This window comes from Athene cunicularia, assembly GCF_003259725.1.
Source record: "Athene cunicularia isolate RWA chromosome 1 unlocalized genomic scaffold, athCun1 chr1_part1, whole genome shotgun sequence".
Classification (NCBI taxonomy): domain Eukaryota; kingdom Metazoa; phylum Chordata; class Aves; order Strigiformes; family Strigidae; genus Athene; species Athene cunicularia.
This window is the reverse complement of record NW_020799091.1, coordinates 10,878,745-10,893,179: the sequence shown is the minus strand read 5'-3', so window position 1 is coordinate 10,893,179 and position 14,435 is coordinate 10,878,745. Positions and strand designations below refer to the sequence as shown.

General features: G+C 36.2%; 1 protein-coding gene across 1 annotated transcript in view; it reads left to right on the top strand.

Annotated features, from left to right (window-relative positions):
* FAM76B (family with sequence similarity 76 member B) overlaps positions 1 to 13,330 on the top strand; it is a 13,510-nt gene extending 180 nt beyond the window's left edge. Inside the window, exons 2-10 of the mRNA XM_026855467.1 lie at positions 134 to 198; positions 546 to 600; positions 2,005 to 2,160; positions 3,061 to 3,260; positions 5,258 to 5,305; positions 5,505 to 5,585; positions 6,250 to 6,385; positions 10,050 to 10,151; positions 10,773 to 13,330. Coding sequence (XP_026711268.1) covers positions 134 to 198; positions 546 to 600; positions 2,005 to 2,160; positions 3,061 to 3,260; positions 5,258 to 5,305; positions 5,505 to 5,585; positions 6,250 to 6,385; positions 10,050 to 10,151; positions 10,773 to 10,862 — 933 coding nt within the window. The 3' untranslated portion in view covers positions 10,863 to 13,330. The remainder of the gene's footprint in view (positions 1 to 133; positions 199 to 545; positions 601 to 2,004; positions 2,161 to 3,060; positions 3,261 to 5,257; positions 5,306 to 5,504; positions 5,586 to 6,249; positions 6,386 to 10,049; positions 10,152 to 10,772) is intronic.
* Positions 13,331 to 14,435: the final 1,105 nt, after the last annotated feature.

Below are 14,435 nucleotides of genomic sequence, written 5' to 3'. Positions count from 1 at the left end.
CGCGGGGAGGCAGCCGCCGGCCCGGCGGGACGCCCCTCAGGCAGCGCCCGGCGGGGGACCGGCCGCGGAGCGCCGGGTGAGGTCGGTTTGAGGGTTTCGGCAAAGGGCAGTAACGCCGCTCTTCTCTCCCCAGGAGTGTCGGATCGCCCACCCCATCGTGAAATGCACTTACTGCCGGTCGGAGTTTCAGCAGGAGAGGTAGGGGAGGGTCCCGCCTCGCCCTGTGCGTGACCTGCTGAAGTCCTGCCGCAGGCGGTCGGTGGACCTGCAGAAGGGACGGCTGTTCCACGGGCGTAACCGTTTGTAACGGCAGAAACTCACACCGCTGGAGATACTAAAGAGGGCAGAACCGCAGTAAAATAACCTGCCTGCTCTGGCGACACGAGTGTGTCGCATAAACGCAGTACGATGTTAGATTTGTTGGCTTATCGTTAACTGCTTACCACAGCGTGTGTTTGCATGTGTGTTTTCCAGTAATTGCATGGCAAAGAATTTCAAGGTGTGTGTTTGTCGCTGAATTCAACATTATGCAATTTTATCTTTAGCAAAACTAATACGATATGCAAGAAATGTGCCCAAAACGTGAAGCAGTTTGGAACGGTGAGTAGGCTCTTAGTTCTAAACGTTGAAGTTAAGTTCATTCACGTTTTAAATTTGAAAAAAGTTCTCTGGCAACTAATCTTACTTTCTTTTTGGGGAAAAAACATTACCTTTCGGAAAGGTGATGAAAAATACTGGCTGCTCTTGGTTTCCTTTATGGCTTAACGTTTTGTTTTTCAAATTGAAATTTATCATGTTTATGTTGTAGCTTAACAGTTACAAATAACTGCACTATAGCTGTTCATAGCAAAACTGATACTATTTCACTTTGTGCCTGTAACGTTATTCCTTGCATATTCTCATGAACAGACACTTGATGGCAGAAAGAATGTTAGCTGTCTGTGGTTTTTAATGAGTGGTAAATGTGAAAATCTAGTAATACCATATACTTTCTATTATGGAAGCCTTAAAAATTTTAAATGCATGTTAATCGTGTTAAGCTATTAAGCAGAAAAGATTTTGAGTATTAGCTGTATCCATGTTATTTCGCATTTTCTCATCTTGAATTTCAGATTCAGTCCTGTTAGGAAAATCTTTAATATATGAATATACACATAGTATTTGAACACCCCACAGATACTAGTTTAAAGAAGGTATAATCTTGTGAAACAGAAGCGTATAATCTCTATATGCTTGACATAAACCACATTAGATGAAATTCAGCTTATTTGAGAAATGTGGCAGCTGTCTGTGTATAGTCAGGTGTTTTGTGAATGTAAATGTAAACTGAACAAAATACATTCTTTGAAAAGCTTAAAATGTAGCAAAATGAGGTGTGAGATAGATCAACAATGGTTTTTCAGTAGCTCATCAGAAAATGGAACTGCATTGAAGATCATCAAACATTTCTAACCTATGAAAACTGGCAGCAATTTTATTTTCCAGCAGCATATTATTCTAGTTGAGTGTATGATATAAAAGTTGATAACCTGACCTGATGGTATCTGAAGTTTGTGGCTTGTTGTGTTGTTTTTTTGTTTTTTTCCTAAGTGTCCTGCAGAATTGCAGGTTACAAATCTTGGATCTGTAGGGTTATCAAATCTGTGAGTAGGACAAGTGACAGGGATGTTTTCAGAAACTTTCAATCTAAAAAAAATTACTTTTATTACTCTTTTTAAAATTTTTAAGTAATTTTTTTAGTCATGTAGTAAAATAAGGAAAAGACATCATATTTTTAAAAAATAAGAGGCAGGTATAGAGGTGAGCAATCACATTGTCTGGGTTTTTTTTCCATTGAATTATGGATTTTCATGGAAAGTCAATAGAAGTGGTAGGAAAAAGGTTCTTTAAGATAGGTTATATGAAGCCCTAGTAGTTTAAAAGCATCGTGTGATTTTTAAATACCTGTGTTCATTACAGAAACTGTAAATGTATTAACTTCAGTTCAACTTGCCTGTTTTTCAGCCCAAGCCTTGTCAGTATTGTAACATTATTGCAGCATTTATTGGCACAAAATGTCAGCGTTGCACCAACTCGGAGAAGAAGTACGGCCCACCTCAGACATGTGAACAGTGCAAACAGCAGTGTGCTTTTGATCGAAAAGAGGAGGGAAGAAGGAAGGTAGGCTTTGTTCCACAGCTGTGGAACGGACAGTGTTCCTCCTTCATAAGAGAAAGGTTAACAGGAATGTTTCTTAAGTTCACTAATACTAGGTTAAAGTTGCTGTGCTTTACAATATTTGATTTAAACTTTCCAACTTGCAGTTGTTATGTTAGCTGCTGGGTTAACTTTAAGTTAAATCACTCTTTTTAAAAATAAGCATAAGCTAACAGTTCTAGCTGGGGAACAGAGGTTAAGCAGCTGAACAGTTCCTGGTGCTTTGATTTTTCGGATCTTTTTAATTCTTCTATCTGATGGCTCATACATATCTCCAGAACTTGAATCTTTACCTCTTCTGATTTGCCTACTTTGCCTCAAAGTAAGCATCAGAGAGGTAGACTGCTCTGAGCAGCCCTCTGTGTTCTGTTTTCTTAAATAGCTTTGGTGAGTGCCATTTCTCATTCCAGAAGGTGCTGAGGAAATGACCTCAAAAGTCTCTTGCCTGAAGGCAAGAGTAATGCTGGTTTCATAGAAGAGTTTACTTGCTACATGTAACACATTGGTTGGACATCTTGATTCTGTCTGGAATATGATGAGTTAAGAGAGGGTACGTGGTATCTAAACTAAAAATGATTTGTCCTTTTAAAAAGTTTTTGTCACTTCTGTGATATAGAGCAAGTCCAACATTTGATAAGACTACTCTCTGGCATAACTTTAAATGACAAAAAGAAATGGAATAATACTCACTTCACTAAAGGATAACATGGATATGGTAGTGCTGCTTCTTACCAAAGAGATGTCTGCATTTTTCCCAAAGATACCAGATGAAGAGAAACAAATTTTTCTTGCAAATATTGAAATACATCTTTCTAGTGCAAGTATACTTGGAAAAAAACCCTGCTATGAATTATTTTCCAACAGGTTGATGGGAAGTTGTTGTGTTGGCTCTGTACGCTGTCCTACAAGAGAGTGCTACAGAAGACAAAAGAACAGAGGAAGAGCCTAGGATCTTCACATTCTAACTCCTCATCCTCATCTCTTACTGAGAAAGACCAGCATCATTCAAAACACCACCACCACCATCACCACCACCATCATCGTCACAGCAGCAGTCATCATAAGTAAGTATTTCAAAATTTCAGTGTAGCTGTTGGTACCTCGTCTTCTTCCGTGTTCTGTTAGTACTGAGATCAAATCAAAGGAAATAAGAAATGTTGATTAAAACATGGCATCAAAAGCAGTAGCAGAATCTTGTTCTTCTATGGTCTGTCAAGATCCTTGTATTCTTACAGTCTGGATAAAGGGAGGTCAGCAAAAAGCAGTTCTTGGAGATCATCAAACTAGCCAATGTTAAAATTGGTAAGAAGTTTAGAAAAGAAACCCATGAAATGGCTACAGAAACAAGTTGGTGATAAACTTGAATTTGGCTTTCTAAGCAGTAACTGCTGTGTGATAGCTGCTGTTTCACATGCATTTACCAAGGGTTAGAAGGTGTGTGTTAGCAGTGAGCACAGAACAGCTGCTTCTCTTAGAATCCCCACTCTAACTTCATCCTGACTTGTTCGTGTGCACATACTTGCAGTTAAATGGAGCAGCAGAAGCAACGATATGGGTTCATCCTCAGTCTAGGACCAGTTTGTGTATCTCCTGATTTTTATAATCAAATCTTGCTGGAATAGGCAGGTTGTGAGTAGCTGTGTTGCAGATGTAGGGAAATAACACTGTCAGTTTAGTTACTGGCACTGATAACGTTTCACACAGTTTTGTCCCATCTTCTGCAGCTTTTCTCAGCATGCCATCTCTGGCCATGGCACACGCAGTGTACCAACCTTAGTGTATGTACACAGTTTGTTTAGTCATAAATCCTAGAAATTATTTCATTTTATGCCAGTATAATTGTAGTAATGATTTTTATTTTCATTGGTAGGCTTATGGCACCATAACTTTAGAACTACTTATTTTTGTGTTAGATAGTAAATACTGCGGCTGCAGTGGTAATGACCGTGACCCCAGACACAAACACTTTCATTCTAAACTTCACTTTTCTAGTGCTTATAATTTTCCATTTTGACTGAAACTTGCCTGACTAAGTGTAACTTAAGCATAGAAGCAAAATAAGGTGGAATGATAGTGGGAATGAGGATAAGAGCAATGCACATACTTTCACTTAAAAAAAAAGGAGAAAAATAAGATTATGGGGTTTTTTAGGAGTTTGAAGAAAAAATATTCTTGTGATGCAGAATTATTGTACTGTTCCTGTTCTTTCAAATCTCTGATGAAAATTGAGTTACAATAAGCTAAATTTAATTTAATGCATGTGGCAGAGATATAGTAAGGATTAAATAAAAAAAAGTTAGCTCTTTACTACAGAATAGAGCTTCTAGCATACTCAAGAGTTACAAAAGTAAACATCTCTCTACAAAGATTACAATGTTTCTGCTTTGGTATTTTTTCTGTATGCTGCCATGCATTACATACATTGCTTCTGGTCCAATAAATACAACTTTTTCCCTGTCCATTTCAGTTATTGTTAAAATGAGACAATAGATACATTGAGGTAGAAATACTGTTTCGGTGAACTGTTTCATTCGGTGCAGTCTTCTACATTGTACCATTTCTGTATCAATGGTATTTATTAGTTGCTTTTGGAATTACTGAAAACAAATGTTTAGAGCTGAGAAGCAGTTGTTTTCAGGGATCCAAAAGTTAACTTTGCTCTTATGCCACCACATAAGCACCACTTCAGGCAATGTTCATATGGCAGTATGGGAATCCCAGGAATGCTGCTTTAGACCAGCTTGCTGAGTACAAGATTAGCAATATAAAGTTCACCAAATTTGGGAAGTACCAGCAAAAAGGTTTAGCCTTCAGTCTTGAAGCTTACACCTCATGTTTTAAATAGTGTAAACATTTTGCCAAGAAATATTTTTATAGCATCCTGATATATATTGGTCATTAATATGAGAGATAATATGACTGTCCAGCTGAAAATTTGTAATTGTTAACTTTATTTAAAAAAGGGGGGGAGGGGGATTTTTCTCAAGTGCAGATACCATTTAATAAAATTGGAACTAATGGCATGTTTGGTCAGTTACCAAGTACATTTCATGTATTTCAGAATCAGCAGTCTGAGTCCAGAACAAGATCAGGGACTATGGAAACAGAGGTAAATATGATATTATTTATTAATTTCCTTTTACTTTATCTTGCAGTTTTCATTTAAAGGACTTTTTTTTTCTTGTATTTCTGGCTAGTCTGTAGCATTCCAGCTAGGAGCATAAGTTAGTTATTTTACATGTACCAAATGGTGATATTAGAGAGTTATATAGTATGAGGCTTTAGGTTTACATTTTGTTTGATTTCAGCCATAAATCCTCTGCAGCTATTCAGAATGAAACTCCAAAGAAAAAACCCAAACTGGAATCCAAGCCATCAAATGGAGATAGGTAAAGTTATATTTTTGTAAAGCTGAGCCATTTCAACCAGTTAGAGCACTGATTTGTGGCCAGTTGCTTCTTTTTTTCTTTTTTTTTTTTTTTTTTTGAAACTGTTGTCCAGCCAGCCAGATTACTGGGTGGCATCTGAGTGCTGTCACTCAACTAAATGACTTCATTAGCAGAAAACTGGCACTGTTTTCCTGCTTTTAGGCTGTTTGGGGCAAAATTAAAGAAAGCTTATGTACAAGGCAACAGTTGTCAGTGAAACAGTATTCCCTGACATTGGTGTTTTGTTGTTTAGATGCAGGGTTGAACCTGCTGCTTTAAGCTTATCTAGTATCTAGAGAAGTCTTTTAAACCTTAATGTGTGAGACTGAATCTTTATTCTGTCTCTGGCCAAACAGTTGGAATAAAAGTAAAAGTGGCTGCTTCAGTCAAAAAGTATTTGTCCCCCTCAAAGCTAATACTTAATTATATTTCTGCAGGTGTATGTAATGTGTGCCATTAGTAAGGTAATTTGCCAGTTGCATCCATTTCTGTCAGGTACATACTTTTTTTTTGCATTAGTCCTTAAGGATGTTTGTGGAATTATTAATTATCCAATTTGAAAATTTTAAAAAAGTACTGTTTTTTTCTGTTCATGTCATAAGTAACTATTGTTTTTTATTTTTAGTAGCTCTATAAATCAGTCAGCAGACAGTGGAGGAACGGACAACTTTGTCCTCATAAGTCAGCTGAAAGAAGAAGTAATGTCACTTAAACGACTTCTGCAGCAAAGAGATCAGACTATTTTAGAAAAAGATAAAAAGGTAAAAGTTGCACCTGCTTATAATTTTATAATTATAAAGAACTTTATAATTTTGTTTTCCATTTTGTAGACTCTTAACACTGTCGCAATGGTGAGATAAAACAAAAATCAGGTAAAATGCTTTTATATGGCAGCTAATCAGATCTTAACCATTTAAAAGACAAGTTTGGGACCTTTGTATTCTGAATATATTTTGGCTCTAAGTCAGTGAAATTAATCTTAACCTCATTTCAGCAATCTAGAAGTAGCCACCTGTTTTACTGTTAATCAGGCTGTGTGCGACAGGTGATGGATAAAATGCCAGACAGTGGTTTGTACATATTACATACTCTAGACTGTGTCACAGCAAAGATCCCAGATACCTGTATAGGGCTGATGGGCACACAAAATAGGAAGATTAAGAGTAGTAACCATTCTGAGTTTAGCATAGTTTCTAGTTATTTTTAAACTAAAGCAATCATAGCCATCATTTATGAGTTGGTGTCCAAATTTACATGTGCAGTGTATGAAAATTAAGTGTTTTGATTTTAAAAAATTGGTAGCATATGTGTAGTATAGGTTATCAAGTCTGTGGATGGTCCAGAGCCTAGAAGAAAAGCTTGGATTAGATGCCTGGCAGTTAACAAAATTTAAGTGAAATAGGCCTGAATGGCTGCATGAGACAGGAGATTCACCCTTTAAACAACCTAATGAATAAGAAGAAAAGAGAAATAACTACAAATACCTACTTTGCTCTTCCTTTATTAGAGCTTATTTCTCTGCTGTCTGATTAACTAGATGCTTTTAAGACACTGTAATGGTTGCTCTAGAATGTCTGTTTGGAATTGAGTAGGTTATGGAATTGTATTAAAAATAAATTTACTGTATTTTCAAATAAAATTCTGATTATAGATCACAGTGGCCTATCAGAACATTGATGGTTAAGAAAGGCTCATTGTTCTTGAAAGGAAAATGCTTCCACTTTTAAACCATAGTTCAGTATCTTCATTTTTGTATTTAAACATGTTTTATAAAGGATATTGAACCCTTTTTTGTTTATATCACTGTTTTAATACCTTTAGTGTCAGGAGTAGTTGCTATTTCAAGCCTTTAAGTGAAAGAGATGAACAGTCTGTGGTGGATTCTCTTCAAGTATTTTCTTCAAAGGACAGACATTAAGGCCCTGATCTCTCTCCTATAAAGCCAGTAGAAGATCCTGAGTCAGTAGGAAATTCACTTATCTTTTTTTTATAGTTGATCTATTGGGCAAAACTAACAAAAGGGTTAAGTAAGGAAATGTCACCTACTTCTGCGTAACCACTGCAGTAACGTGTTTTGTGCTGTTACCATAGGGGGAGGATCTAATAATTTTAATATCCCCCCTGCTAAACCTATATATTTGACCTCGGAGTTCTTTTGAACTTGAAGCCTCCTTCAGGCATGAATTACTTTCAGAATGTCACTTACTTTCTTCAGGTGCTGCACAGGGGAGAAAAGCTGAACACTATCATACAGTGTTTGCATAGCTGAAAAATTTACAACAAATGAGGGCACTGTAGATTATTTTTGACTCGGGGATAGTAAATGTAAAGACTGAGATAAAAGCCTGAGCCAGACCTGTGGAAGATTCATGTTAAGACCTTGCCCCAAGATTTACATAGAGACAGCATTTGAACAGTGGGGAGTGCTCCTAAAGAAAAACCTCTGACACGTATAACGTATGGCAACAAAACCAGCTTGATATACCAGCTTTATAGACAATCCTCATTCATAATTTTTCATTACGAGTAAAGATCTCAGCCACGTCATTACCAGTGCTTATTGTTTGCAGTACTAGCCTTGTTTTACTTTCTGGACAAAATGTTAGACACCATGGCACTTCTGTGGGGTCCTGAGATTTGATCATTAGGAAGGGACCACAGTTTGCTGAATGTTCACAGGTAGCGTGTTTGCTCATCTAGTTGCATACTTTACTGTGGTGCAATACTACCACTGGTTGTTTTGATATTTAGTTTGTGGTACGTGTTTTTTGTACTGGATCCCCTGGAATTTACAACAGCTGTAAAGTAACCTTGAGTCTGTGTACAGCAAGGTATATATCTGATATATCAGCTTGGTTTCAGTTGGGATAGAGCTAATTTTCCTTCTTAGTAGCTAGAACAGTGCTCTGGTTTGGATTCCGTATGGGATTTGGTATGAGAAGGATGTTGATAATACCCTGATGTTTTGAGTTGTTGCTAAGAAATCAAGGACTTTTCAACTTCCCACGTCCTGCTAGTGTGCAGGTGCACAAGAAGCTGGGAGGGAGCAGAGCCAGAGCAATGGACCCAAACTGGCCAGTGAAATATTCCATATCATGTAATGTCATGCTCAGTATATAGAGGAGGGTTGGTGGGGAAGCTGGCTCTTCTGGGACAGCAGTTTTGGGATTTTCTCTTTGGGATTGCTAGTGGGGAACAGGCTGGGCATCCATTGGCAGGTCATGAGCAATCGTGTTGTGCATCCCTTGTTTAGATATTCTATTATTACTATTATTTTTAAAATTTTATTTCAATTATTAGATTGTTTTTATCTCAACCTACAAATGTCCTTACCTTGACCCCTCCAATTCTCTCCCCATCCCCTGGGCTGGGGTGGGTGAGCAGGCAGGTGTGTGGTGTTTGGCTGCCCACTGTGTTTAAACCACGACAGTATCCATGTATCAAGATATTTGCACTTTATTTAGGACCCTTTGATTGACAGTTCTTTTGAATCGCTTGTTTCACTACTTGTGATTTCACACATACTAAGGTCGGTAGTAGAAGTCTTGGTAGTAGTTTTAGGAATGTATGTCCTGGTTTGTTGTAGTGGGCTTTGCTAGCAAAGAGGCTTAATTTCCTGATAAATCCAAATTGAACAAAGAGGTTCAAAATAGCCAGCTGAATCTGGGATGCTTTGAGGAACTAAACTTTTTCAATAAATTGTTCCTAAAACTTCTGGGTCTGTATACAACAAACTGTTAGTAGTTAATCCAGCTGCACATGCTTCCCTAGGAAGCATTCAGCTGCTCAGGTAGAAGCATATATCACCATTGAGAAACACCTGCCTTGGTGTATGTCATCTGGATCTCTGCCTGTCTTGGGAGAGACCCAGTGGCAGCAGTACTATACCATACACTCGGAATTAAATCATAACTCATTTTAATTGCACATTTCTAGTAACACAGTTCATTTAATTCACTCTTGTGGAATGAGAAGCAGTGAAACTCTGGAATATACACTTTGATAAGGACAAATTGTGGTATAAAAGGACACAAAGGAATCCTTTCTGTTGTCTTTGTATGGAAGACTTTTCGTACGTTACCATACCATATTACTGAAGACACATAACTGAAGACTGTAGTAAGTATCTCACAGTCGAAAGAGCCGCTAAGATTATAAATCATTAGTCTTGTATTTAATTTTTTTTTTGAGGGTTAACTTTCTTTATACAAAACTCTGAGCAAAAAATATGGTTATATAAGTACAGTTGTTTTCTTAATATAAACCAGACATACTTTTCAAGCTGCTACTTTGGTGCTGAGCCATCAGTACTACAATAGTAAATAAATATAGCAATTCCTGAGGCTTCCGTAAAGATTTCACAGATTGATTAGAAGATGTACACTGTAGCAGTCCAAGGAATCTTCATAGGATTTTTGTTTTCAGTTGACAGAACTGAAGGCTGACTTCCAGTACCAGGAGTCTAACTTGAGGACAAAGATGAACAGTATGGAGAAAGCTCACAAAGAAACTGTGGAACAGTTGCAGGTGAGTAATTGCTATCAATACTTGAGAAATACTTCAGATGGAATTATGTATTTAGTCTGTCCACTCACAACGTTTAAATTTGAATGCATTGTACAGCAGTTCTGCAGTCAACAGACAATCTCCATGTGAATTAAACTCACTGAATTACTTTCTAACTTTAAGAGGTAGAGGCTTACCTCGCATGCTTTCTCAAAGGTTATGTTATTTTTTTGTCTGTTCTCTGATATTTAATCAGTTGTCAGTGTGCTATGAATATGATTTAAGGGCTCAGCATTCACACAATTGACAATTAAACGTCTCTCGTTAAAGCATACTTTATCAGGAAGAAAGCCTGAATTATTTGCCTTGTAAATCACAGATCGAACAGATCCTTGGTCCCATACCTCAGATACTAAATTTTGTATAGAGGAAATGTGGTTACCTTTTCTGTTAAAGATGGCATATGTAAAAGGAGTATCAAAAAGCATATACAGATCTTTCAAAAGTGATTGTAATCTTCTTTCAATATTCTCAGCATGTACATTTTGGGAATGTTTCCTAAATGCAATGGGAAATTAGTGCATGACATTACTATCTGAGACATTTCAGTAATTCCTAAAACTTCTTTTATCTGTATTGCAGGCCAAAAACAGAGAACTGCTCAAACAGGTTGCAGCGTTGTCAAAGGGTAAAAAGTTTGATAAAAGTGGGAGCATACTAACGTCTCCTTGAGGAACTGGTTATTTATGGGGTTTGCTACTCAATGTAAATTTGAGTAATTCTGTGAAGCCCTTAAAATCCTGTGTAGTGGAAAAAATATTTTTGCACACCACATTAGTTGGCATGTTTCCTACACGTTTTTATAATTAATATGCAGCTTTTTTTAGTTACTGTTCAGATGAAATACTTCAACTGGCTTGAAGAATGTTTTTATTTTTTTGATATTGGAACTTTTTGCCAGCAATAGTATTAAACAATTGCATAGAGAACATAGCAGTGCTCTCTCTAAAAGGACAACATGCAATAACAAACTAGGTGTACTTTTTACAAAGCAGCAACTGAGTCTTTTAAACTACACTGATTTCAGCCAAAAGTTTATGAACCTGCAGTGACACTGAACACTGGTTTCTGGCAACTGTTCTTTTACTTTGTATCAAAATATAAATTTAGAATGGAAATCATGGTGCTCTCAAGTGAAACTAAAAAAAGGCATATATGTACGTGTAAATACAACTGTAACGGTTATATTCTTAGTTATAACAAGTAATTAGTGTTTTACATTCTTGTGATAGGGAATTACTGAAAGATTATCTATTGTACAGTAACAGAGGCAGTGTGGTTTTTGTAAGATTTACTGTAGATTTTTCTTGCAAGTGCCTTTCTCCAACTGTTTATTTATAGGAATGTTGGTATTTTGTACATAAGGTTTTTAAGTTTTAAAATCATGTTTAATAAATGTTTTATGTAAATATAAATGTGTGTACAGAGTAATCTGAAACAAAGATCAAAGAGGCTAGTGCAGTGCTTGAAGCAGCATTAAGAGCTAGCTAATTGATGGACAGTGAGTATTTGCTTTAGATAACCTTTGTAGCTTGTGTCTGTGAGGTGTAGAATTTTGTTAGTGCTGCTCATGCCAAACACTTCCTGAACAAAAAACAAAATGTTTTTTGCCACACTGGAGTTTAGTGGTTTGTTTATATTTTTTTCCCCATTTGGCACAGCGCTAATTTTAATTCCATAGCAGACATTGTACTCCAAATATTACATCCTTAATTAGTAATATACACCCAAAGTTTTTTAAAAAATATATTCCCCATTGTTTGATTTAATGTACTTAGTTATAATTTATGGTGATTCTTCTTAAAGAATCGCAAGATTCTCATCTCAGAAAAGAGTAGCCAAAACTAATGCTCTTGAAATTAATTAAGGGATTGGATATGGTATCAAGAGTGTGGGTTGTTTTACTTTTTTGGGTAGATTTTGATTCTAAATTACATCAGTTTATCTCTGCTCCTAATGGACATTAGTCATATTCAGAAATTTCTGTTAAACATAATTTAGTATACCCCAAGGTCTCTGTTCAGGAGGGTGAGTTATGAATTGGTGTAAAGTAAAGGAGACTTACATAAGTAAGGGTTTTGTTCAGATCTGGGTACTGACTGGTAACAGGGTAACTGCTTATATTTCAGTAAGCTTAACTGTGTAGAATAAGCTACACACCTTTTAATTAAAGGACTAAAATCTAAAGTTCCTTGGCTGTCCGCCCATGTACTGAACTATGTGAACACCTTTTCAGTAGTTTGAATGAGTTCCGTCAGTGATAGACTACTGAATAATTTGAAAAAAATCACACTATCTTGTTTCATATGGTATATGTGTATTTTTATACCCTAAAATCAACTTTGTATGTTTATAAATGTTCTTCTTTAAACTTGCTAAACTAGGGTAGAGAATGCTGCTATCCTTTGGGATATTTGGGTTATTTTTTTTAACATACAAATTTGACTTTCATTACTTCAGAGTTAGTATTTTGATATTTTTTTTCCTCAGTTGAATGGTGACCCATGTTTGGTGAAATTATTTTTAAAACACAGAAATACATAACAAATTGAAATTTTTGAATTAAGATCACTTTATCTGTTCAAGCTGCAGTAAGGACATTTTAAAGGAACAAACTGAAGTTCTATATTAGAAGCAATTGATCTTATAAATCCCAATCAGAACAATTTTTAGGGGCTTCACAGTGTTTAGTTCTAAAATACCTGTGGCTTTTCTTCCATAATCTAATTTTTAACATGATTTTTTTAAAGTTGTAAACTAGCCAACTGAATCCCAGTCCTGAAAATAGTGTCCTGGAGCTATAGATTATTGACATAATAAACTGATGTTCTTTAAACGTGGATCTGCGAGGAGATTGTTGTACTGTATTGTGCTTTTTATCCTGTTTCCAGATGTTGATTAGCATTGACCAGTAATGGCCATTTTGGCTCAAGTTATTTATGTATTTTAAGCCTGTGAATATTGCGGCCCCCTTTTAGATAGTATGTTGAAACACGCGTTCTGCAGTGAAGCTATTCAGCTGTCCACATGTATAGACTATTGAAATACTGTACTGGCACACATCTGACCATTGACATTTTGTACCTTTTCTAAATCCAATGTTTCACAATAAAATCTTGCCAAAACATTATTCTGTCCTTTTAAAATTATTCAGAAATTTGTATTTGATGTTAATCCTTCACGCTACATCACTCTCTAAAAGTCAATGGCCAAAAAAGGCAGAATTTAATATTTGCATGTAGTATTTAGATGTCTGAGAAGATTAGACACCTTGGGCTATCTACAAATTGTAACATTCCAGCTTCAGATTAATTTTGCTCAAGAAAATATTTTGGTTTTCTACAACAGGGTTATAGTACATGGAAATGTTTTGTAGAGAAGAAGAAAAAAACCTTGAGGCTTAATTGAAATCTAATGACATTTAATAAAGCCTTCAACAGGCTTTTTATTTTCTGATTAACGTCAGTATTTGCATTTAAAAGTACATGGATTTCAGTCTTACTATGTTAACCATAAGGTGGTGGTTCTTTCACATACATTGTGTACAAGTTAGGTCATTCTGAGATTTGAAGTGACATTGGTATTTCTATGTCTGCTCCCTTTCTTATTTCAGGAGGGGTTGGGCACACACCAACATGCTGCCGGCTGTTGATCATGGTGGTTTCTAGTGTTTAGAGCGCTTGTGCTACAATTTGTAGATCTCATTTTATATTTTCCTCAACAATCAATCTTCATCTTTTCGCAGTCCAGCAGAATACTTCTCATTCAAGAACTGAAGTTCAGAACTAAAAAAAAAAACCAACAAAACAACCAAACAAAACACAACCAAAAAATCCCCACCCAAACCAACAAGAGAGTAAGATTCTGTAGCTTTCTAGTCAAAGCAATTATCTACAAGGGGGGGAAACTTTGAGTTTCAGAGGTTTTAAAACAGAATATATTTTATCTTGGGTATTGTGATAAATAATATGCTATTCTAGTAATGAATTGTTATTAGCTTTATTTTAACACAAATTTGCAATGGCTTTGTTGAAACAATTCATTTTTAAAGCTGAGAGCAAGTAAAAAGACATGTGTGGTACCTAGTTTAGATATGGCTTCCATGTGATGCATACAAAACTTCTATAATTGGCCATGTAGCAGATTGACTCTGTAAAAGAGATTTGCATCATTTGAAGTAAATTTCCTTAAAGAACATTTAAATTGATATAACCTGTGTATAGGCACTTAGGCAGTTCTTAATCG